At 33.1% G+C, this 27,045-nt stretch overlaps 1 protein-coding gene across 1 annotated transcript in view; it reads right to left on the minus strand.

The window, feature by feature from the left end:
- LOC113515484 (V-type proton ATPase 116 kDa subunit a 1-like) overlaps positions 1 to 24,545 on the minus strand; it is a 40,209-nt gene extending 15,664 nt beyond the window's left edge. Inside the window, exons 1-4 of the mRNA XM_052897563.1 lie at positions 24,406 to 24,545; positions 17,622 to 17,754; positions 2,834 to 3,001; positions 1,144 to 1,470 (exon numbers count right to left, since the gene is read on the minus strand). Of these exons, the coding sequence (XP_052753523.1) occupies positions 1,144 to 1,470; positions 2,834 to 3,001; positions 17,622 to 17,738 (612 nt within the window). The 5' untranslated portion in view covers positions 17,739 to 17,754; positions 24,406 to 24,545. The remainder of the gene's footprint in view (positions 1 to 1,143; positions 1,471 to 2,833; positions 3,002 to 17,621; positions 17,755 to 24,405) is intronic.
- Positions 24,546 to 27,045: the final 2,500 nt, after the last annotated feature.

A 27,045-nucleotide genomic window follows, 5' to 3' on the forward strand; every position in this document is an offset into this window, starting at 1 on the left:
TTTTGTAATTTCGATATTTATCTATAATTGCAATCTTCCAACCTAAACACAGCCATGCAATTAAAACTGCTTCGCGGCAGAAACTTTAATGAGACAGAAGTACCCAAGTAGACGACTTTTGTACAAAGTCTCTCTTCGGTTTGTATATATGTAACGCAATTTCTTCTTAACCGATTTTCATAATTCTTTTTGCATTCCTATCGATATTGGAAGTGATATTGTAATAAAACCATTTAATTCTGAATGTTATGTTAATATTTATTTTTGAGCGACTTCAAATAGAAAGAGGTTCTTATTTCACAATTCATCTCTTTTTTATACTATAAATTCACAAATTCGAAATAAATTTTGATAGTATTATTTGTATATGATAGGGATTATTCTTAACTAGCGGCCCGTCCCGGCGTTGCACGGCGGAAGCTTAAAAATGGAGTAACTTCTCCCGTTTTCCCAACATTTCCCTTCACTGCTCTGCTCCTATTGATCGTAGCGTGATGAAAGTATACTATAACTTGCCTAGGAGTATGAAGAATAATTGTACCAAGTTTCGTTAAAATCCGTCGAGTAGTTTTTGTTTCTATAACGAACATACAGACAGATAGACAGACAAAAAATTTACTGATTGCATTATTGGCATCAGTATCGATCACTAATCACCGCCTGATAGTTATTTCGGAAATATATTTCATGTACAGAATTGACCTCTCTACAGATTTATTATAAGTATAGATAAACAAGTCTGATTACACGTTTGCTCACTTTCGGAGCCTTAATGTTGACCAAATCATTATGAAATTTGGATTTCATATACTATTTCCTGCCTTTTAAAACATCACCAAAGCCTAACCGCGGTTGCCAACCCGCCCGCCAAGCAACTACTGGAAAATCCCCCAAGATGGAGGCCTATATTCAGCAGTGGACAGTTTACGGTAGTATGATGATAGATCATCATCATACAGCCATTGTCATCATTCTATTTAAGATAGTAACGGATATAAGTTTCTATTTATCCTAGTCTCGTGAACGAAATCACAGGTAAAAGTTAGTAAGTTAATAAAATATGTTTTTTTCCAGTCTTACTTTGAGGTAATCGAATAAATCTTTAATATAGTTATAATGACCGTCCAAAAACTATAAACTTACTGTGACAGGATCCTTAAGAGGCTTCTCAATATGCGCCTGTTTGAAGAATATATTCCCGTGGGATATCCTCCATAGCATCCTCTCGAAGGACGGAACCCTGTGAGTGGCCACGACACCAGCAATGAAGCCCAGATGACCCAAAACTCCTTCGTTATTATATATCTGTACAGACGCAGAGATCTTTCTTTGTGCACTTTGATCTTGAAAAAATGTCTGGGTTTTCTCTATTAAAATCTTCAATTCTATCAGAGATAGGTAGTCTGTTTTTAAATTACGAGCGTTGCGTGTGATTTCTTGTATTTCCGATTCGATATAGTCAATTCTTTCCTGGAAACAAAATTTACAAGAAGTTAACCCCCTTATTTTTTTTATGCAACTTAGAATGGCAAACAAGCTGACGGTCCACCTGATGGAAAGTGGTAACCGTCGCCTATAGATGAGCAGTACCATGGACATAACAGAGTATACTGTTTCGCCCATGATACCTCCATGCATTGCGATTCCTGAGGACTCAGGTGTTATTCCTCTGTACTCAGTAAATTCACGCCATATCCCACTCTTCAAATCGAAACACAGCCATGCAAACACAACTGCTTCATGGTTGAAACACGAATGGGACAGAGGAATCCAAGCAATCGACTTTTGTACAAAGTCTCCTCCTGGTATATTATTTATAAAAACTAAAACCTGCAAACCTATTTTAATTATTTATTACACTATTTTGTCACTTTCCTTAAAATTAGGAATTGAGCACCAAAGAAAGAGACAAAAAAGTTCGGCAGCTAAAATGGGTTTCTGATGAGACGTTTGATGTTTTTATGAATAAGAGGTTTTTATAAATAATCTTACATACACAAATAAAATAATAAATTAGAATAAACTAGAATTTTTGTTAAATGATGGTGGCAATCGAGTATGCGGTCCGTCTGATGGTAAAAAGTTCATAAATGCTTGCAAAAAGGAATCATTCGCGCATTGCCTAAGACAAAGATCATCAAAAGGTAAGGGATCGAGAGTAACCTGGCAACCCTGCATTGTGGATATCTGATAGAATGCAACCTGATTGCATTGTATTATATTTTTGCGCCATTTTTCATTTAAAGCAAGTTTTATTAAAAAGTCTTATACCTGCAAAAGTGAGTGGCGTAATATTGGGTTCACACAAAATAAAGAGTAAGAGCTGTAAGTACATATATTTAGAGTTAATTATATTAGTTAATAATTTGTTAAAAATATTAATTAAAGATTGGGTCCCGTAAAAAAAAAAAAAAACTGTCAGTTGGGACAAAATCAGTTATTATGGTCTAAGAATAAAACTATAGGACCGATTTTGATAAAATTTCTACGAGAACACCGTCCGGTGTTAAGTCCGCATGTATGTACATAGAATTGTATTGTGCATTAAAACTTAAATAAATAAATAAATAAGTATATCCTTTCATATAAGAAGAGAATTTTCCAAATCGGTTTACAATTGACGTAATTATGAGGTAACAAACATAAAATACCACCGAATTGAGAGCCTCCTTTTTGAAGTTGGTTGAAAAATCGATTAAATAATTAATTGTGTTACCACTAATTTCTTTTAGAGAGTATTTTTTTGACAATTTCATCAAAACTTTGTCACCTTTGTAATAATTGAAAGATACTATATAGATACAGTATAAAATTGTGGTTTTATCATACTCACTTCTAGTATATTAATCTCCCTCGGACTAAGGTTGCTAGGGGACGGCTTCGGCGGGGGCGGCGGTTCAGGCAGCTCCCCGGCCACCCACCTGAGCTTCCTCTCCATTTCGCTGCATCGCCGCACTTCGGACACGTAGCGACGTTGGAAGTCGTTCACGTGGGGATTCAACTGTATATGAAAAAAAAAAAAAAATTACATTCTAAATTTAAATAATATATTTTTTTAAAAGTTTATGTTCATTTTTATTCAACGTCAATATAAATATGTAAGATTAATGAACTCACAGTGTTTTTGTCGTTTCCGACAATTGTTTCTACATCATCCGGAAGTCTTTTTCAGGGGGCGTTTAGCGCTTTGCGTCACAGCGTCTCGCCTCGCACTGTATTTTTGTCAGAAACGACAAAAACATAGTGAGTTCATTAATCTCCCATATTTATATAGAGATTAAATAACTATTGTGAGATTGAAAATTTCGAATCAAGCGAAATATATTGGAAAAGTAATGAAATTGTGATTAGACTAGCTTCACCGTCGACTTCTTTTGTGTGATCGGGATACGTTGATTGACCGAGATAAAATGTAGCCTTTGTCCTTTTCTATTCTAGAGAGTAAGTGTATATAAAATTTCATAAAAATCTGTTTAGATGTTAAGGCACGAAGAGGTAACAAACAAACAAATGTGAATGTAATTTTTTTTTTTTGATGGGTGAAAATGGTATGGTAACTCAGCCCGCGCTAACGGGATACGCTGGCGGAGCACCAGTGAAGGGTGCACTAGGGGATAGGAGTTGTTAGTAATGGGAGTGGTCTTATTGTCAGGTCAACCGCCATGAGGTTTCCTCTGGAAACCATCGTGATTAATTCGTGTTAAATTTGTTTTTTTCTCATCTCTCATCCGTTACTGGTGTCTTTCCAGTATACACCAATAGAGCCGGTGGGATTATTATGCTATTTTCACCCATAAAAATACCATATACCTATTTACATATTTCTATATATTTCATCATCATCATCATCATCATCATTTCAGTCATTATTCGTCTACTGCTGGACATAAGCCTCCCCCATACATGTCTATAAAGAATGGTCCTGAGCCACCTGTTTTTATATATTTTAAAGCACAATAATACGCGTAGATTTTAGAAGTGGAAAAAATCAATTAATCATACCACTTTTAGATGGCATATAAGATTACAATAAGGAATACAATTGTGAAAACTGCATCTGAATTGGTGTAGTAGTTTTCGTGTGATGTTGGGACAAACGTACAGAGACAGATAAAATTCCTAAAAAATTTTGTTTTGGTTCTTATTATCCCTCTGATCGGGCATCCCGCGATTTCCGCGTGCAGTATCTACTAGTTTAATTTTACGCATCCCGCAATTTCGACGTGCTCGCATTTTTTATGTTTATTGACGTTGTTGTCCGCGATTTTTGTTTTGGTAGATCGACATTGTTTCTCAGAATCTCGCTAGATGGCTAAATACTCGTACGGCTATTTTGTGAAAAAAATATAAGAGTCCTCATATTATTTTTTCTTAAATATCTTCCATGTACAGACATGGTCTAAATACTAATAGTATTATATTAGTAAGATTGTACATAGTAACAGATAGATTAAAGAATTGTCCTGCTTGTTATCCTCTAAGATTTATTTCCTAGTCCCCTCTTATAACATCCACGGAAAGAGAGCGATTCTTAAATTAAACAGGAACCATATGAACTAAACGCATGTTGTGTGCGGTTAACGAGGTACAGTTTTTACTTCAGACTTCATTAATATTTAAGTACTTAAGTCTTTTGTATCAATACTAGTAAGTATTCTAACATTAATTATTCTGTGATTACCTAATCTTTCCTTTTTGTAGTACTAAGTATTGACTAGTATTGATAAATATAAAATATGTTTTAAGCAACTTTTTAAAGGGGTAGGTTCATAAGAACGAGAAATCTTTAGTACGATCACAATTTGTGACTTTTGTAACATAATTACATCGCACACACACTAACGCACGCACGCACTCAAACACACACGCACACACACATACACACGCACACACGCACGCACGCAACACACACACACACACACACACACACACACACACACAGAGAGAGAGAGAGAGAGAGAGAGAGAGAGAGAGAGAGAGAGACGCATGCACGCTCACACATACACGCATACATACACGTAAAAGTGTTATTTCGTCTGTAGATTCAAAATATCCTTATTTATGTCTGTGGATTTTGTTATGTGGTCATAAGTGTTATGTGTTCATAGACGTAGTATAATGTTAAAACCATAGCTGAAATTACTGTTTTTACATGACTGCCTAAAAAGGGAGTAGAATGTTTTCAGGATTCATGTACCTTTCTTCTTGATATGACGAAGTTTATATATGTGAGGTGTTAGGTATTATTAGAATTCTTGCACCATCTTGAGTCAAACGGACTATATATTTTTTTAAATACTTCGTTAATTTATGGAGCAAATTGTATTTGTTTTACGGAGTAAAATGTACTTCTCTTCTATATGTTATAGTTCAATTATATGATTAAGTGGATAATATGACGAGTCGTTACTGATACGACGCTGATGGTCCTCGCTCCGTTTATTGCTACCGCACCTTATACGAAAATAACTCCACAATTGGCCGTCGTTACGGACACCTCCTGTTTTATGAATATCCATCTTTTTTTATTTATAGCGTGTTATATTTCTGTTTATATCTATTCATAATGGACAATATAGTTCATTTGTGTAATATATATAAACAAATTTAATGTTAGTCGACGATAAACGCGTCATTTTGAAATGGATGTACCAATTTAACTTTTTCTTTTATTTATTTATAGGTAAATACTTTATACAGATGTTGTCGTATTAAGGTTTGAGGACATAAAATTAAATATTTTTTTACATTTACGAATGTTATCAGTATATAATAAATAAAATATAAACTGATATTTATCCATAGAAAGAGAATATCATCGTAACTACTATCTCGATTTAGTGGAAAGAGAGTATTATCCTTAGTCTATAGGTTTATCCAAAATAGGAAAGGTAAGGGAACTAAACCATACAGCAAGATCTTATTCTATTAAAACGGAAAAGGTGGTAATTATAATAATAGAAGAAAGACCATATTATTCATAACTTTTGCTTACCTAAGTGTGACAATGTCGCAATTATTTGACATATAACTTATTTCAATGTTTCTGATTGATTGTTTTAAAAGTACTCTGTCAGCAAAATAAAACATTAATCATAGAATATATTACATATAAATCCATATTAAAAAATTTTGCACCTATATTTTATATTTTGCTTTGGAATTTCTAAATATATTTTTGCCATTAAAATCTAAGATGTCAGTGCCAGTTTAATTAAAAATATTATTTTGCAAGAATAACGTTTTAGTTTGCTAATAAAGCACTTATTAAAAAACAACGAATATTGAAAAATGTTTTGTTGTTTTTAAAAATTGACAGATAATTGCAACGTTGCAATACTTAGTTATGAACGTTCTTAATCTATGATTATAACGTTATGAGCTATGTATTCATAGATATTGTTAGCATCTTTGCCATAGATAAAAACATTATTTCAATCATAGATTAAGGATAGTAGCTGTTTTAAACATAGATTTATTATAACGTACTACGTACTAAGTTTTGATGTAGATTACAGATCATCTACTATCAGTTTTGTATGGGGTCTATACGATTTCGTATACCTAATCTTTGTTATATAAGGATTTTCTACAATAGTTGCATCCTGTCCATAAACAATTTTATTAACACGAACCTCGTGATAAAAATTACCGACACGGGAGGAGTGGAGATTGCTCATTGTCGTTTCAATTAAAACAATAATTCCTTTGTGGACGAGCACAACTCGCTGATATATGAGACGCGTGGTTTAGGTCAAGCGGACTTCATTAGGACGTTCTAGAATTATCTATAATATGATAATTGTAACTTGCAGTTTTTCCCGCGTAAACTGGGATAAAATATAGTCTGTGTTAATTTAGAGTATATAATTCATCTATCAATTTTTATTTAAATCCATTTAGACTTAATTTATTGATAACTTCATACATTTAACTCTTATCGAGTTTCAGAAGTATGTTACTTATAAAATCTCTAAACCATTAACGTTTAGGTAAACATATTGATCTGTTATTCATATTTAGTCAGGCAGTTTAGTTGATTTTCAAAAAGTTAGGTCATTGTTAGTAATAGGCAGTGGTGATAGCTTATTTGGATAACGCTTGACTCTTGGCTCGATTACTGTCTGGGGATTCTAAAACTTAAATACAGTTTTAACCTCAGAATTATTCAAATTTATGTTGGATTATTTAAAAATTATTGTACTTGTTTTGTACTATAAGGGAAAATAAAGCTATCGTCCAGTAAACTTCATCAAAGGTCTTTGTGTATAATGAACGCAGTTAAGAAACTGTTGGCTCCGATAATGGCGAGATGTTTAAACTACAGAAACAATGACACGTAGTGTTCCTTCTACGTATTTGTTACCATTAGTTTTTTTTTATACAACTTAGAATGGCAAACAAGCTAACGGCCCACCTGATGGAAAGTGGTAACCGTCGCCTATAGACATGAGCAGTACCATAGACATAACAGAGTATACTGTTTCGCCCATGATACCCCCTTGCGTTGCCATTCCTGAGGACTCAGGTGTTATTCCTCTGTACCCAGTAAATTCACGCTATATCCCACCTTTCAAACCGAAACACAGTCATGCAAACACAACTGTTTGTTTATAATAATTACGTTCCGTGTGAAATTAGTGACAGTTGCTCCTTTGTTTTGGAGCTTCGGGGCATTCTTTGATTGAAGCATGAAATGAACACTTGTGCATATCGTAGTGATTGTGATATATAAAATTGTAATTGAGTTAAGGACTAAATTTAAGAACTGAAAAAGGGTGTTTTAATCATGTGGAATTGTTATTTAGTTAATAAATTAGCTCTTTAAAGATTCTTGTATCTAATATCAGAAGTATGATGGGCTTTATCTTGTGAATATATAATTAATAAAACGTAGCATCATATGATTAACCTTTAACCGTTAACTGTTTACTGCTGAAGATAAACTTTCCTCATAAAGGGAATTTTGCCTGTAATTACCACGCATTAGTAAGGAATGTTGCGTTGGTTTGGTCATTTGGAGAGGATGGATTAAAGAAGAGTTACGAAAGAGATTTATGGAGCAAGAATGAATGGAGATGTCGGTAGGGGCCGCCCTAGACGGTCGTATGTTGAATAGGCGACGTGTTGAAGAAGGGCCAATTTAAAAGTACCCGTAACCGGCGAGCATGTATGAAAAGATTGATGAATGTGGAAGAAGCGAAAGAGGTTTGTTTGAATCGTAGGATTTGGCGTTCCATTGTTTCTGCCTGCTCTAATGGGAGACAGGCGTGACAGATATGTATGTATGTATATATTACCACGCTTGGCAGACGGGTTGGCAATCGCAATTAGGCTTTTAGATATGTTTTAAGAAGGATGCTGCTGTCCATCCTTCTATTATTAAGTTCCTTCAGTCACATCTTACGACACCCACAAGAAAGGAAGGGGAATATGTTCCTACTTATAAATATGTAAACTGCGTGCAATGTGTACTTATAAACATGAATGGCTAGGCAACCATGTTTTTCACAAATTAATGGTGATTTCCAAGAATAGGGTGGAAACATTTAGATAGTAAAGCCGATTCATCAATACAGTGACATGTGGTGGCGTGTTGTTATTCCGTGGATATTACATAGACCTTAAAAGGGACGAGATTCTGAATTCAGTACCAGTTATGAACGGATTCAATTGTTATTTCTCTGATCGATAGAATTGACTTCCGACGTTGATCTCATTAATATAATTTTATCACGATCGAAGTAGATTTTCATAATGCTTTTTTTAAATTACGTGTATTTTTCTAATGAGTTATATTTATATTTATGAAATTAATATTGTAAGTAGTAATCGTATAATTTCATCATCATCATCATCATATGAGTTGTGAACTGTCCTGTGCTGAACATAAACCTTCTCAATAGACTGTCATAAATGTATTCGAGGTCGTCACTCCATCTAGTGAGGTGTTGTCCTTTACTGCGTTTAGGCAAACGCGCTATAAGACGGTGTCACCGGGTTGTCAGTTCTACGAGCTATATGATCAGCCCGCATATAACTTAAATAGGCTTAAATAGGATTTTCAGTTAGCAAAAAGTATTACTGCAATCTAATTTTTTTTTTAATATTCTACTGCATCATTTGCAAAATGGAAGTATTATGTTGGTTAAAATTGTAACGCAAATAATATAAATTAATTTTCGTAGGTATACGAGTAACAAAGCATCAACAAAGTCCAAAATAAAAAAAAAACACTTTGGCGGGAAACCCATAGACTTTATACGTACTGGAAAACCTTAATATGTTTTGTTTTTTTGAAACCGTTACTCACTTTCCTACACTATTTGGTTGCCAATATTTTTTTTTCTTTTTTTCCTTTACTCACATGTTACTTAGGAACTCTTAAATTAAAATAAAAAAAGTAACAATGAACTGAGGTTTCCCGGCAATAACAGTTTTTCACTATTCACAAGTTACATGAAAGCATTTTAAATGGATGACGCGGTTAACGAAGTCAATGATTGTACTTATTAAATAAATAGGTTTTAATTAGTTAACTAGTGCGCTCGCACTATTAGATACGTAATATGAGTATGTATAGTACGTTTAATATTATATTTTGTTATTTAACAAATGTTAATTCAATTCACTCATAATCGTATTTTCTGATATTGCTCACAACTTGGGTTACATGTTTGTTTTTATTATTCACTTAATTTTCTCGCACTGTATAATTATGTTAAAGTAAATGCTGTGAATACCTACAATAGGCATGTGCATTAATATTATATTTAATGTTTGCTATACCTATATATTATAATGCAATATGCTGTTGGTGTTCCTTAAATAAATTAATAAATAAATGTTGTTTCATTTCGCTGAGAAAATGGAATTGAATAAAATGATGGATAACACTATAAATTTATAAGATGTTTGGTTTCAAGCCAACGGCATCATACTAAATGTAGCGAAAAATGTTTATTTAATTTAAATATTATAATGTAAATATTAACTTGACATTGTGTGACAAAAACTGTTATATTAGTTAATAAAGAAATATAATAATAATAAATATAAGTAACCATTAGTGTTCAGTCTTCTATTTACGAGTATTTACTAGACACTCGCCCTAGCTTCGCACGGCTGCAATATTTCGTCATAGCCGTACAATACTGACCGATCTTTATATGTAATATTTGTCAGATCCGTCAGTATTCTACGACTATGACGATTTTAGTAAGTGGTCCCGGCATAGAATAGGTCTTCCCTTCCTTTTCCATGAGTGTTGTAAGAGGCATTAAAGGGAGGGCGAGGAATGGCTTTTAAAACCATTCCCAAAGCCTAACTGCGGTTGCAAATCCGTCTGCCAAGCGTGGTAACTATTGACAAAACCCCTAAGGGAGAGGCTTCAGCAGTGGACAGTTAAAAGCTGCTGATGATTATTTTTTTTATAATTAGCAATCCGGCTCCACTTTGCAACAGTTGATAGAATTTTCGAATTTTTTTATAGACAACCACAGTTAGGCTTAGGCCCTTTCCTCAACGATTAAGTTCTCTTAGTTGCCTCTTACGACACCTACAGGAAAGAAAGGGCCATCCCAATCTTTTTTGTGGGTTCCATACGATAAAAATGTTCATATAAAATTATTATTTAAAAAAAAAATCAGTATACAATTTGAATACGATAAAATGAAACCAAATATGTTGTTTGTCAAACAATTCTATTGACGCGATATTACGGTATAATCGTATTTTTAGGTCAAGGCTGTGAAGAATAAACCTACCAATCACTTAAAAAAGCTACATGTAGATTTGCGTTAACTGTCTACATTTCTTAGATTCTTGAAGTAGGTTTCTCATCTCATTTCATTATTGGAAATGACTACTTAACTGATGAAGTATGAATGATCATACTTTACCAGTTAAGTTGTGTTTATAAAAAAATAAGTTAATAATTCTATTCACCATGGATATTACATACCTACGCTTATTATACCATTCATGTGTTATTCTGAACACTAAACCCCTTATTCATAAAAACGCCATACATCTCATAAATTAATTTTAGTTTTTGTCTTTTTTTTATGCACTAAATTCACAATTGAAAAAAAGTTGTAAACCACTCCAATAGTTATGTGTATATAATGCATTTTTATGAATAAGTGGGTAAGCTATTATTTTTGCTTAGATACAGTAACGAATGTAATTACTATATTATTATGTCTACACTTAAAGATAATGTTGGACCCATAATTAACTGATTCAGTCTAGTTATTAGTGAGTTAGTAGTATGTATAGAAGTTAGTCTACCATGAAACCAAGTTTCGAATACAGAATTTCAATTTTGTGCGTAGCGTTAGTGTAGGGCACTTGTTTAATATAAAAAAAAATTGCACTTTTAACTTTTTTGAAGGTTCACTTGACTCGCGACGTACGAGATCCTTAGTTCAGGGTTTTATTGACCCGGGATGATAAATCCAACTAGGTAATTTTACTAGCCAGACGAACAGAAACCAGGTCCGTAGCTGGGCAGCAATTTTGCTAGCTAAATTACGACTGCCTGATTTAGAGTTTGTATGCGTTTATAAAGGCACAATACTGCTGATTTAAATGGAAATAAATGATATTACTATGATATACTATTAAATGATATAATATATCTATATGCTGGGGTTGTAACAGTATGTATAAACAAGTTCACAACAAAATTTCAAATTTTCCTTTCTTACTAAAATAAACGTAAAAATGACTTTGTTTTATTATCTCTTAGCGTCTTAATGGTTCAACTAATTATTGTGGTATACACATACAATGGGACAGAGAAGGACACAGGTTTCTTTTTATTGCGGTCAGTAAAACATCCTGGTCACTCAGACAAAGTCGCGGGTAAAAGCCAGAATATATTTGTTTAAAAAAAAAAAAAGACGATTTCAAAGTGCTACATATTGTTATTCTCGTTTCTTAAATATCAAATTAAATGAATTACAGGGTACAAAGGCATAACACCTTAGTACTCATGACAACGCATGAAGATCATCATGGGCGACATAGCGTACTCTGTTATGTCCATGGTACTATTCAGGTCTATAGGCGACGGTTATCACTTTCCGTCAGATGAGTTGTTAGCTTGATTACCATTTTAAGTTGCATAAAAAAATTAAGTTTTTATTTTGTTCGATTCCGAAAATTCGGAAAATTATTCATGGTAGGTATATTGCTCTCTCTATACACCGCAACAAATTTACGTAACTATGACGTCGCGTATGAGCCATGTAAATTAAAAATGTATTCGAGTGACCTTAACCGGTGTGTTCTTGCGGGGCTTTTGAATAAAACAAGGGTTTAGGTGTTCAATCGATAGGTTCGTCACGAAACCACGGACACTCCTTGCCTGCATAATGATAAACGCGGAATCAGGGTAGCCACCCCCACCATAAATAATGGCGGATAACGAGGTCGTGTTTTGCGTTGAAGGAAATCTGTATTTCCATTTTCACAATTATGAATTTAGGATTTGGATTGATAACGTTTAAAATACTTTGTTATGCAAAAAACAGCGGCTTTAATAAATGTATACTAATGACTATACCTTATGGCAGTCTATGGGGAGGCCTATGTTTAGCAATGGTCAGTTAATGGCTAATATGATGATGAATATCATAAATAGGAAATATTTGATTATTGTATAAATGTTTGTTCGTTTGTTTATAATGTATAAACTCAGAATCTATTCAATCGATCAAAAAATTCTCTCATCTATGGAAATTAAATTATCAACGAGTAAAAAAGGCTAAATATTATTATAAGTAAATATTTATTTATTCTTCTATTTACTCATGAGAAGCCGTAGTAGATTGCCAGTTGTAAAATATATTGACGAAAGACGTCTGCATCGACACATTCAAAGTGCAGAATTGTATATCTATATGTAGACCATGGTACGCAATAATTAGAATTTTGCTTTAAAAAAACAGCCTTACTCATCAAAACGTTAGATTAAAGGAATCACCTGTTACTATCGATTACAAAAACAGCTGTCTAAATTAATTCAAAACTGATGACATAATCACTTAAAATAGTCGTAAATAATGTAAAATTTTGTTTCACAAAAATACCTACTTCAATCGCGGCAAATCGAATTCGTCATCATCATTTCAGCCGTTAACTGTCTACTGCTGGACATAAGGCATGTGGGGAGTTTTGCCAGTAGTTGCCACGTTTGACAGGTGGGTTGGCAACCGCAGTTTGGCTTTTAGAGTTGTTTTAAGAGAGACGCTGCTGCCTATACTTCCACCAATAAGTCCTTTTAGTCACCTTTTACGACACCCACAGGAAAGGAAGGGGTGCCTATTCTATGCCGGGACTACACGGTCAATCCAGATATTTTGTTTTAAAAAATAATGTTCTTAAACTGATTTTGATAACACTTAGTAAGTTAACAAATAGTGCATGCGGTGTTCGCCTGTAAAAGGCTTTTACGTTAGGCAAAATTATTTTTTGTGTTATTGATTAAGTAGCATGTAAGAGAGGGACTGGCTGAAAACCAGCCCTGTGCAGCTGTTCACTATGTGCTGGGACACTCACAGCATCAGCTGAGCCGGTTCCTTTTGCCGGGTGTGGGACACTTTTTGTATATGTTATTTATATTTTATATTGTAAGTTTACTGGCAATAAATGTTTCTATTCTATTCTATTCTAAAATGTAAAAGTTGTAGGTGTTCCTTATTAAATAAATAAATAAATAAATAAACACTTATATATGTATTTGAAAAAAAAACTACTCTTTACTTGTCAAGAAATCGTTAAGATATGACAGTAATAATAAAGGATTCCGATTTCAACTTATGCATTAGTCAAGCTTATGTACATATGCAGAAATTGGTGGACCAGTCCTATCGTTCGTTCATGATAAAGTTATAACAACATCTATTGTTAAGTTGTATTAAAACATTAATATTTGTACAACGCAATGTAGATAAGAAATTGATAACAAATGGACTCACAAGTCATGATTTTACTTTCATTTGTATAAATATTTAATGTTACTTTTATGTGACTTCTAATATAGAGAAATTTTAAATTTATTTATTTTTAACCATATTTAAAAAAGGATGAGGTGGTGATTCTCTATTCTGGTTGTATTTTTTCATGTTCGTATCTTGTATCATTTTAGAACTGTGTCATTTATAAAACGATATCGAAAAGTCTTTATTTTATTTTAAAAGACATAATTTCAGATTTTTTTATGCAACTTAGAATAGCAAACAAGCTGACGGCCCACCTAATGGAAAGTGGTAACCGTCGCCTATAGACATGAACAGTACCATGGACATAACAGAGTATACTGTTTCGCCCATGATACCCCTCATGCGTTGCTATATCTGAGGACTAGATGTTCCAGATGTTATTTCTCTGTACCCTGTAAATTTATGTCATATCCCACCCTTCAAACCGAAACACAGCCATGCAAACACAACTGCATCACGGTTGAAACACGAATGGGACAGAGGTATCCAAGCAATCGACTTTTGTACAAATATATATATATATATATATATATATATATATATATTTTAACATCTGTTTTGCACTACTACTGCCCACTCACTACTTCCTTTGCCACTGTGTTAGGTTGACTGGTAGAAATCTCTTTTAGAGATACGTTCGCCTTTGCTAACATTGTTATTAATTTATTGTTGTTACTGTATGTTTTAGTGCAATAAAGAATATATATATATATATATATATATATATATATATATATATATATATATATATATATATATATATAACTAGTTTTGCCACAATTGAAATCTGTATTTTTTTTTATAGAAATAAAAATCTAAAAGTACTCTTATGTTACCATGTACTAGTGTTGTTATCAGTAAACAATAAATAAATGTTACTACTTACATAACTGTTCAACTTTACCGATTTATCACAAATAACTCTTGATATTGGCTGCTATATCTATCTAATTCATGTGTAATTTTAGACAGTACTGTATTAATATTGACTTTGATTCGTCATCTATGTTTATAGTCTTTAGTCGATCAAGCAGATCGTCGCTCCACATTATACGTCTTTCGACATATAATGTTAAGATAGTGCATAAGTGTCAAAGATTATTTTAGTCCAGTTATTGAGTAGAATGAATACAATTATTTATACTTTGCTCTAGTTTCAGTTCAGATTATTTACTGTAGTACAGTATCACTTGATTTTGAGGTCATTTCGTTTCTATCGAGTCGTTTTCGTATCCTCCCTCGTGCGAAATCGTTCATATTGTTCCCGTAGGAAGTTCAGATATTTTTGCTAGTAGGGGAGAGTGGGGGAATTGAGAACGGTGGGTAATTGGGAACAGCTAGGTAAATAATACTTCCCCCCACATTACACCATCCCGCGCTTATTCAACGGACGCATCCAGCGCCCCTCAGTGTACACCAAATAGTAAGAGTGAAAGGCCACATGTACGCTGTCACGGTAAGTCGAACAATGTTTTTTGCATTTCTTTTATAATTTTTGTCGTGTCTTATAATAGGTGTAACTATCATATTTTTGAATTCAAAGGCACCATATTTTGTTATTATCATGCATGTACTATCTGCTTCCAAACCCTACGTGATTGAAGGTTATCAAAAATACTATTGAGGATGGCGGCCATTTTGATATATATTGACTAATTTGGGCAATTGGGAATGGCATCAGGCGGGTAATTGGGAACGTTTTCAATTACCTCTCGCGTTCTTAGTTTACCCCTAGTACTGCTGGTTAATTATGTAAAAATGTTTTAACTTTAAAAATTGTTTTAGATGCCTCGAAACTATATACGAAAGACTGAATCGAAATACAAAATTGAAGATTTTCGTAGAAGTAGAAGAAGTAAGAAGCTCACATTAGGCCAAGCTACTACCAAATATTCAATACCAAAATCAACATTATTCAAACAATTAAAACAAAACAAAGTCAAGACACTAAAAAAAGGTCGATCTGCTGTATTTAATAGAGAACAAGAAGACCAGCTAGAAAAATATATACTTGATTGCTGCAAGACTTTTTATGGAATAACACCAAGTTCATTACGTAGAATTGCTTTTCGATTTGCTGAAGCTAATTCTTAAAAAAGCTGAAACACAATTTTAACAAAGAAACCGAAGATAGCATACAATAAGGAATGTGCATTGTACATGGTTAACAATCCTGGGAAACGAATAACCCAATACGAGGTTGGAGAACTTTTTACAAAGGCGTACAATAAAATAGCTAACATAAGCAAGGCTGTCAGTGGATTTAGAGCCGCTGGAATTTATCCTATTAATCCTGACAAATTTAAAGACATCTTTGAGAATATGACATCTAATCAATCCTACATCAGTCAGATTCAAGAATGCGATGCTCATAAAACTACAGCTGAGCAAAGTTTAAATTTATCCGATAACACTGTCAGTCAAAGTAAAACTCCTTCTCCATCCACTTCTGTGCCTCTTACCGAAATCATTAATGTGCCTATCATACCTAAAACAAGAACCACTTCTGTGCGACAGAATAAGAGACATTCTCAAATTTTATCCAGCTCACCGATAAAAATTGAACTTAGAAAAAAACAAAATGAGAGAAAAGCTAAAAAAAGAAAAAGTTGAATAAAACACTATAAAAGAACATTAAAACCATAAAAAAAAATCTAAGAGTCAAGGGTAAAGGAGGGAAAAATTTAAAGAAGGCTTTGCAAGAAAATATATAGTTTTTTGTATAATGTGCAACGAAAAATATGAATCTCCGCCGACAGAGGATTGGATTATGTGCGTCATCTGTAAACTCTGGGCACATGAAAAATGTACTGCTGGCGAGACTCTAGGGTACGTGTGTGATATGCGCCAACCAAAAAAACTATAGTTTATTATAAAGATTTAATTGTGTCGACATTTACCCTTCGGGATGATCTCAATTACCCCATAGGGTACACGACAGAGATGAAACGTTGATTCTTGAGAGTTTTTCTGTAACTGATAAGTAGATAGATAAGTAAAGTTTATATTGTAATAAAAGTTGCTATATCTAAGACTTTTTTCTATTATTTTTGGACGTTGGAAGTTAAGTGTTCCCAATTCCCCCACTTTCCCCTACTCACTCATATTAAATTATGATGTTTTGCAAAATTTCTTCTTTTAGACTTCTAGTTGAAGACTTAGACTTTTTCTGCTAGTTTATAGATTTGATGATATATATTTTTTTATAACACAGGGGGCAAACGTGTATGCGGCTCAGTATGATGCGCATCGCAGAATATACTGTGACAGCTGTATGATACTGACACACAGAGAGAGTGAGATAGTCTTCCTCTTATGAGAGGTCTTATAGATGACACTTACTATTTTATTATTAAGTGAATATTTATTTATATTTATATTTATTTATTTCTTATTGCATTCCATAATATAGACTAGATACCATTTCAATTATGGACCCTGTTGGGCATAGCAAGTAGTCTAAGGATCTGTTACAATATTATCCAGTCATTGAAATTGTATTGCGATAAGTACGTATTTTCTTATTATTATTATTATATTCATTATTTCAGTTTCTTTTCTGCACCTAATAGTATAAGAAAAAAATAATACATCGTTCTTTAAAGTACTTACGTCTCTAAATTGTGCAATGCCTGCTTCTCCGAGCTCATACATGGACACATATGCGGCCTCTGACTGTACGAACAGTTGGCACAGGATCATCTCCTCACTCCTGAATAGATCCCCCATGGCGACAACTTGTGATCTGTTCATAAAGAAAAAAATATAAATTAAAAAAAAAAATTCAGAATGACTTATTCATATAGAATCGCACTGAGATCATTTCCTGAGATTTCTATGAGAATTTAAACTGAGGAGAATCTGAAGAACTACACTCGTAGGGGCTGTAGCTCTTTTTTTAAATTCCACAAATTAATTTCGCATTATTGTTTTACGACTTTTATTAAATTCTTTCAAAATTTTTTAAATTTCGGCCTTGTTTTTGTGTATGCACATATTTAGAGTCATGTTTAAAACTAAAAATTGTACACTTTCTTACTTTGTTTTTAATAAATATTATATTGTATTAAAATTATTAATACAGAAAAATAAGACATTTTGTTAATATAATAGGAAAACGTCAGTATTACTTAAAATTGTTACTAACATCAAATTTATTCAATACACTCTAAATCTCTCCTTAATACTCGTCAATATAAATAGAACGGGGGAAAAGGGATTGTTAGTAATGAAGACATTACTAACAATCCCTTTGGTCGACCTGGTTGGGTACATTGCTAGCAATATACCCAACCAGGTCGACCTCCTCGTGGTTCCCCCTAGAAACTATCATGGTTAATTCCTGATGAATTCATCATGATGGACTAATTGGCCTGTTTTCATTCTCATCGATCACCCTTCACTGGTGCTCCGCCAGCGTATGCCGTTAGCGCAGGCGGGGTTACCATACCCATCAAAAAAAAAAATATATATAAATAGAACACAATAGTATCATTTCAAAAAAAATTAAAGGTACCTATGATATACCCAGCTAACAAGGTGACATCTGGGGCTTAAATAAGACGTCAATTTGAAATCATTTTAGACTGAAAATCGACGTCAATATAACGAATAACTGCTACCTGGGTAATGCAAACTACAGTATGGTATAATATCTAATATTAGATGTCTGGGACTCTAGATTCATAATGAAAGAGACGCATAGACATTGGCCTTGTATTGATTGTCATTTTTATGGCTGTTGCCTTATTGTTTTATGTGTAAATCATCCGCGATAAGAGTCATTACACTGATCACATTTACGTATATGATTAATTTGTTTAATTTGTCCATCATTTAGCAAAAAATTTTTATACAATTCGTAATAAAATTAAGAGGATTATTTTAATTGACATGTTCGTGGATAAGTGTTTATTTATTTATTTATATACTTTTGTACATTCACTTATAGATATTAGGTTATATAAAAATGTACACAGGCGGACTTATCATTTAAAGGAGTTGCTTCCAGTTAACCTTGAGAATCGGAAAAGAGGAAATATTTTTTTAATGGATGATAATGGAATGGTAACCCCACCCGCGCTATTGGTATACACCGGCGGGGCACCAATGAGGGATGATAGATGAGGATGAAGCAGGTCAGTTAGCCCATCGTGACGAATTCAACAAGAATTGTTCACGATGGTTTCCAAGGGGAACCACGTAGAGGTCGACCTGATATTGCTAGCAATGTCGAACTCCATTGCTAGCAATCCCTTTCCCCCCGAAGAGGACATATTTATAGGGTTTGTATATAAATTATAAATGTTATTGACCTAGGATACTTAAATTCATGTTATGTTCTAACAGTAAACAATTATACTAACAAAAAAAGTATTCTGATTGTTCAATTTGTACCTATGAATGATAATGATTACAATTTCATGAGCACTCTTGTTGATAATGGACGCCATGATATCATTTATTATTATTAAGCGTAACTTGACATTTGAACTAGATAAATGTGCCGAAAGTATAACATAAATACACTTACGTCTTTATAAGTATAAATATAATTTGTCTTATATTTATACAATTAAGTTATTACTAAATTCTTTAGTTATATAGTAGCTATGCGCCTTATCTAATAAATTGCATGGTGTTAGTCAAACATGTACGGGCTTTAAGACCATGTAATTTCAAACATAGTACATTTAAATAAATACACATAATATTAACAGAGATTTAAAAGAGTAACTGTTGAGTTTCTTACGGGCTCTTCTCAACAGATAACGACTTTTCGAATACTGCATTCATTAAAAAATTACAATTTAAAAGTGCTTGCAAACAAGTCTATTTAAATAAAGATCGTTTGAATTTGAATTTGAAAAAAGAGTAACTATTCAAAAAGAGTTTCTTGCACCCGCAACTTTCTTCAACAGATAACAAGTTTCCGAACAGTTATTTTTTTTAAGAATGCAGCGGGTCTACCATGAAATGAAATTCCGAAATTTCGGACTCAATTTCGTGTTTTTGTTTATACCAAAATCGGACCAATAAATAGAGTTTAACATTTCGTTCGTCATACATCCTATGATAAAAGTCCAAAGGAACAATATTTTAACATTTTTAATATTTCCAAACGGCATGTATTATGTAATTTTAACATCAAATTTCTGTTTCGTTTGACACCGAAATTTCGAAAAACATTTTAAGGTAGGCCCTTAGGGTTCTTAAAAAATGCGATTTAAAAGTGCTTGTAAAACAACTTTGTACGAATAAAGATTATTTGAATTTGAATCTTTATTAAGATCGAAGTTTATAAAGTACGGATAAAGCCAAGTTTCTTATGAAAGTTTTTTATATTTTGAAGTGAGCTCGTTTGCGGTCTCCTTATATTTTTTAGTACTATTTATTTATTTATTTATTGCATTCCATAATAATTAATTCATACATAAAACATAATTATTACATAAGGTTTCAAAATACGCACAGATAGGGGAAAGGACAACACTTTTTTCACTTTCGAAATAGTATATCACGATAAGTACGTATTTTCTTATTATTATTTTTTATTTAAAAGGTGTGTATCTATTCATATCGAATTGTTATTAGTATTATATAGTTATCTGTAGTTTATAATTATTTATATTCATATTGTAAAATTAATCAATAAATAGTTTAATAATAAAATTTCATAACTATAATAACATTTCATACTAATAACTAATAAACAATTTACTATAATAGTATAACATTATGAATAAAATAAAGGTAATGTAAAAATAGTGTCACAAACATCTTTGTGTATCGAAAACATTGTCCCATCATTACATTAAATACAAACATTTTTTTTTATGCAACTTAGAATGTCAAGAATCTGACGACCCACCTAATGGAAAGTGGTAACCGTCGCCTATAGACATGAGCAGTACCATGGACATAACAGAGTATACTGTTTCGCCCATGATAACTCCCATGCGTTGCCATTCCTGAGAACTAAGGTGTTATACCTCTGTACCTAGTATATTCACTGACATATCCCACCCTTCAAACCGACACACAGCCATGCAAACACGACTGCTTTACGGTATAAACACGAATGGGACAGAGGTGATAAGCAAATGACTATTTTATAAAGTCTAGCTCCGGTACATATTTTTAAAAGAAACGTTTATAATTTAAGTTTTGCATCTAGTTTTGTTGTCGAAATTTGTCTTGTTTACTGTTCTTTCTAAAATGGTGGCGTATCGCCGATGAATAAATTATAATAATTATAAAAATACTCTGTTATGTTCATGGTACTGCTCATGTCTATAGGCGACGGTTACTATTTTTCATCAGGTAGGCAGTCAGCTTGTTTGCCATTCTAAGTTGCATAAAAAAAAAATTATAAACACAAAAATATATATACACTTGTTAACCTCCACTATGAAACAAACGAGTCGTAACGAAACTAAACAATTCGCGTATATAACTAGAGAAGTATATATGAAATATAAATAACATTAGCAATGCAAACTACCAGTCCCATTGCTAGCAATATACCCTGTCAAGTTGACTTCTGTGGCCTCTCAAAACTACTGTGTCAAGTGTATTTTTTTTTTGATGGATGAAAATGGTATGGTAACCCCGCCTGCGCTAATGGGATACGCTGGCGGAGCACCAGTGAAGGGCGATAGATGAGAATTAAAACAGGCCAGTTAGCCCATCATGATTAATTCATCAGAAACTAACCACGATAATTTCCAGGGGGAACCGCGAGGAGGTCGACCTGGTTGGGTATATTGCTAGCAATGGGATTCTGTCTCCATTACTAACAATCCCTTTCCCCCTGCCAAGTGTATTTACCACGGTGGGCTAACTGACCTACTTTATCATTCTCACCTATCATCGATCGACCTGGCAATAGGACTGGTAGTTGTATTACTAACAATCCCTTCCACTTATCATTACATTATCATTCATAAAAAAAAACAAAAATATGTCTAGAGTTCCGTAAATTTTATAAATCTCCAGTCATTCTGATGCCTCAGGTTTAGTTTGCCGAATTTCTGAAGGGTATTTTTTTATAATGGATTATAGTGGGCCGACTGACCTGTTTTCATTCTACTTATCGTCTCTCACTGGTGCTCTGCTAGCATACACCGATAGTGCAGGCGGGGTTACCATTCCATTTTTATCTATTAAAAAACCTGTAATATTTGTAAGCATATAATATAGGACCGTGTAGTTCCGGCATAGAATAGGCCAGCCCTTCCTTTCCCGTGGGTGTCGTAAGGGGCGACTAAGGAAGGGCGAGGGATGGGCAGCAGCGTCGCTCTTAAAACATCTTCAAAGCCTGACTGTGGTTGCCAAACTCGCTTGCCAAGCATGGCAACAACTGGCAAAACCCCCCAAGCAGGAGGTAGTGGACAGTTAGAGGCTGATAGGATGACGATGATGATATAGGACGTCATCTATGATCCTTATATTGAAAAATTGTATATATGTAAAGGTCAATGAATTAGCGATTATCGATGCTTTTGAATGTATTTTTTATGCAAATTAAGTTTATTTCGAATAAAAACATGTTTTGTATATACATATATGTATAAAATATACATATGAAATGTGCATATATAATGTAGATATACAATGAAATTATAGGGCACAGAGGCATTACACTTTACTCCTCAGGAATGGCAACGCATGAGAGGTATCATGGGCGACCCTGTTATGCCTATAGTGGTATTCATGTCTATACGTGGCTTTCGTAGAAATTTTATTAAAATCGGTTTAGTAAATTAGTTTTAAAATAAAAATAATTGATATGGCCATGATTGACATTGGTTTTTTTTGTGGAATACAATCTTATAATTAATTAATCAAGCTTTTTTTTATACAACTTAGAATGGCAAACAAGCTGACGGCCCACCTGATGGAAAGTGGTAATCGTGGCCTATAGACATGAACAGTACCATGGACATAACAGAGTATACTGTTTTGCCCATGATACCCCCCAATGCGTTGCCATTCCTAAGGACTCAGATGTTATTCCTCTGTAACCAGTAAATTCACGCCATTTATTATTACGCCAACTATTACTAGTATAGTATTATATTATCTGTAGTACTTTGTAATAATAAAACGGTAAACTAACTTCAGTGGGTATAATTCAGAACGCCCAGATCTGAGTATATAGAAAAGTTTGTATACTAATTTGGTCCGACCAAGAATTGAACCTGGGACTCCGTTTACGCAACGCAGCGTACCTACTTACGGAGGTCGGGGGAAAGGGATTGTTAGCAATGGAGTTTGACAGCCCCATTGCTAGCAATATGACCTATTAGGTCGACCTCCACGTGGTTCCCCCTGGAAACCATCGTGAACAATTTTGTTGAATTCGTCACGATGGGCTAACTGACCTACTTCATCCTCATCTATCATCCTTCACTGGTGCCCCACCGGTGTATACCGACAGCGCGGGTGGGGTTACCATTCTATTATCATCCATTAAAAAAAAAAAAAACTTACGGAGGTCGTAGAAAAGGTGAAGTTATTACTCATTTTAAATTTGCATCAAACAATGTATTTACTTTTGTGTTTATATGAAATAAGAAGTTATGTTTTAATGATATTTTTTATATTCGGACAATGATCGATTTTATTTTGAATCAATATATTTCAAAAAGCAAAAATAAAAGATTTTTGTTTCTATCTATTTATAAAAATATTTACAATTAGTATGTTTTATATTACTCTATTACATAGTATTTAAATACTATAGATGTTTATATCTTAATTCTGAAGCGTTTATTCACATTTAAAAACAATTTAACATTCTTCAGATTCTTACGAAATATCAGAACTGTGCCAACATTTTACAATAACCGATTATCCACAATCGAAACAACTGATCAAGTGTATTAATCTCTATTAAAAATAAAAAAAATAGAACATCGGCTTCGTTATTCGGATTATTCCGATTTCGATTTTTGTTTTATTCTAAAAATTTGAATTTAGAACTTGTAATTCGTCCAGTGCGAATGCGTTTACATTTACAATGTCCCGGATGGGTGAATTAGCTCGGCCGACTCCCAGGCAGACTTGCAGCGAGACGATATACTAGGCATTGTATTTTTATACCTGGAAACTATCCAAATAGTACCCTTCGCCTTATCAAAAATATTGTTTTAATCCCATTGATACAACACAATCAAACCATGGGCCGACGCGGTGTTTATTTTTGTCTCTATCTACATTTATTTTCGGCAGTTCGCATAGTGTAAATATTTGACTGGGATATCGATTGTTGGGTTCATTATTCTTAATTGAGTCTCATTCCAATTTTAAATTTATTCGATTAAGTATAATTAGGGAAGGGTCAATTAAAAAAAAAGTATTTTAGCGCAGCTAATAGTATATATGTACTCACTAAATTAGATCCGATATTGATACTATAACACTAAATTCACTTTTGAATTGGACGCGAGTTTTGATAGGTGCATCACTAAATAAAGCTACGAATACGAGCGCGCCGCTCGGGGGCGCCGCGGTCACTGCGACGACGATGCACGGACGTCGCGCCTTGCGTGTGTTTAATCTTTACATATAAATAAATTGTAATGTCTGTATGTCATTGCTATCTTTTAAACATACTGTAATGGCAAATAAAATATTAATCCACCGACAAGAGCGCAGCTCTTAAATGGATAGATAGATAGATACTGTAATTATTAAAATCACTGGATACAATTGAATATCCAATACAATATCGAAGGCAACTTTTAAAATTAAAAAAGGAATTAATTATTAGAATTTTATTATTTCGTTGTAGGTGTTCACCAATATGTTACTATGGCATATGCATGAATAAAACATAATATATTTTTATTAATGTCGGTACAAACATTTACAAAGTATAGAGGCAATAGAGGTTATATATTAACATCAAAAATATTATTATTCAATGTTACCAACATCAATATATTAGCGGGATATCACAAGTAGGAGTTTAGCTAATATTTAGAACATAACCTAGAAAAATATGGCGGGAACTAGGATTACAGGCGAGTAATTATTGAAATTGTAAAATTATCTATTGGATATATATGTGTGTAGATTGACAATGCATAATAGTTTGTTATGATTGTAGTGTGCTTTGTATATTACTTGTAAAAAAATAATAATTTGTGATACGAGCATTATAAATGAAGCTGGCAGAAACGTTCGTAAAAATGGCAACCGATTGCCATTGAAGAATAAATAAGAAGAATTTATTTCAATTATTTAAATATGTAAAGTGCAAAAATAAAAAAAAAAGTATTATGCAATCACCGTGACATCTGTTTATTGTTATTTAAAAATCTAATTTCCTTTTCACTATAATAAAATTTTTCCATAGTTAAATAGCACAGCCGTATGTTTAGATTTTAAAAGCAAAAATATTTAGCTCGGAATGTTTGTCTCTTTATTTGGCGTGGTAATATATAATTATGTTAATATCGTCTAAAACTGAAGATAATTGCAAAATAGCGCGAAAAACACAATTCCAGATTTAAATGATAATGAAAGTAAATATTACATACGTGGTGAGACATCACTTTTAAATTTTTTTCCACGGTAAATTGTCACAAATGTATGTGACAATTTAAGATTTTGTTGTTGTTATTGTTGTGTTGTAATTATGTGACCAATACGGGAATATGTAAAACTTACTGATTGTATAAACAATCACAAAAAATAGGATAAGAATAGAATAGAAGAAGATAATTGATAATTCATTTTTTTTTATCATTTGGAATGTCAAATAAGCTAATGACATCTTTGATGGACAACTATTGCGTAATCATTTTAATTGCATTACGGATTTCACATTTAAGAACAACCGAAATCTTTGTTTCACATTAAGAACAAGGTTTCACAGGATATTTTTTTTTTTTATTTGAGAGTAGGTTTGGATTCGAGTCTTTTAGTCATTATATTTTTTGGATTATAAAAACTTATATCGTCACACTCGAATAGTAAATATGTATAAGTATCAGTCACTTTTTAAATAGAATCCTTCATAACTGATCAACTGTACTTGAAATATATTGAAGTAATAGACAATAACTTTATTTATAAGAAAGTAAATTTCCTGTGCGACGAGGTATGCCATGCTCTTCATAAGTCTGTTATGATACTTATGTGTTGCCATTCCATAATAGTTTTTATAATTTTACTGCCATAATTTCATTAAAAGGACGATGACCTTATCATATTCCGTGTCGATGACTTATGAGAATGTCATCTGGAAAAAAAAAAGAAAAAAAATATATTATTACACATTTGTAAGGAACATTCATTATAATATGTACTCACATTAATTTGCAAGAATTATAAAAAGTTCATTAACAACCTACAGAATTAGGAAACAAACAAGCAAAGCTGTATGTTTGTATAAGTATAATTTATTAGCAAAAAAATCTATTTTATACAGTACTTATAAAGCTTTTATTTTCAGGGTACCACAGGACGTAAATACATAAGCCTAGTTATTTATTAGGACTTTACAAAATTTATATAAATTGTTATTATGTATGTGTGATATAAAAATGTCATTTAAGGGGGCAGGGGGTTATTTAGATTCGGTATTAGGGTTATTTAGGTTCAGGTATTAACCATCTTGGTTTATTACTGGCGAATTCATTACGAGGGACCAACTGGCCTATTTTAATCCTCACCTCTCAATATTTAATAATAATATCTCTCTTCTTGGGGAAGGGATTGTTAGTAATGGAGACTGAGAATCCCATTGCTAGTAATATACCCAACCAGGTCGACCTCCTCGCGGTTCTCCCTGGAAACTATCATGGTTAATTCCTGATGAATTCATCATGAGGAGCTAACTGGCCTGTTTTCATTCTCATCTATCACCCTTCACTGGTGCTCCGCCAGCGTATACCGTTAGCGCAGGCGGGGTTACCATGCCATTTTCACTCATAAAAAAAAAATCTCTCTTCATCTATCACTTCTTAGTGTGATGTATGTATGTGTGTGATAATGTAGGCGTTCTTACCATTCCATTTTAAAT

Source organism: Galleria mellonella, unplaced genomic scaffold (genome assembly GCF_026898425.1).
Source record: "Galleria mellonella isolate WM207_F2 unplaced genomic scaffold, CSIRO_AGI_GalMel_v1 utg37, whole genome shotgun sequence".
In the NCBI taxonomy this organism is placed as follows: domain Eukaryota; kingdom Metazoa; phylum Arthropoda; class Insecta; order Lepidoptera; family Pyralidae; genus Galleria; species Galleria mellonella.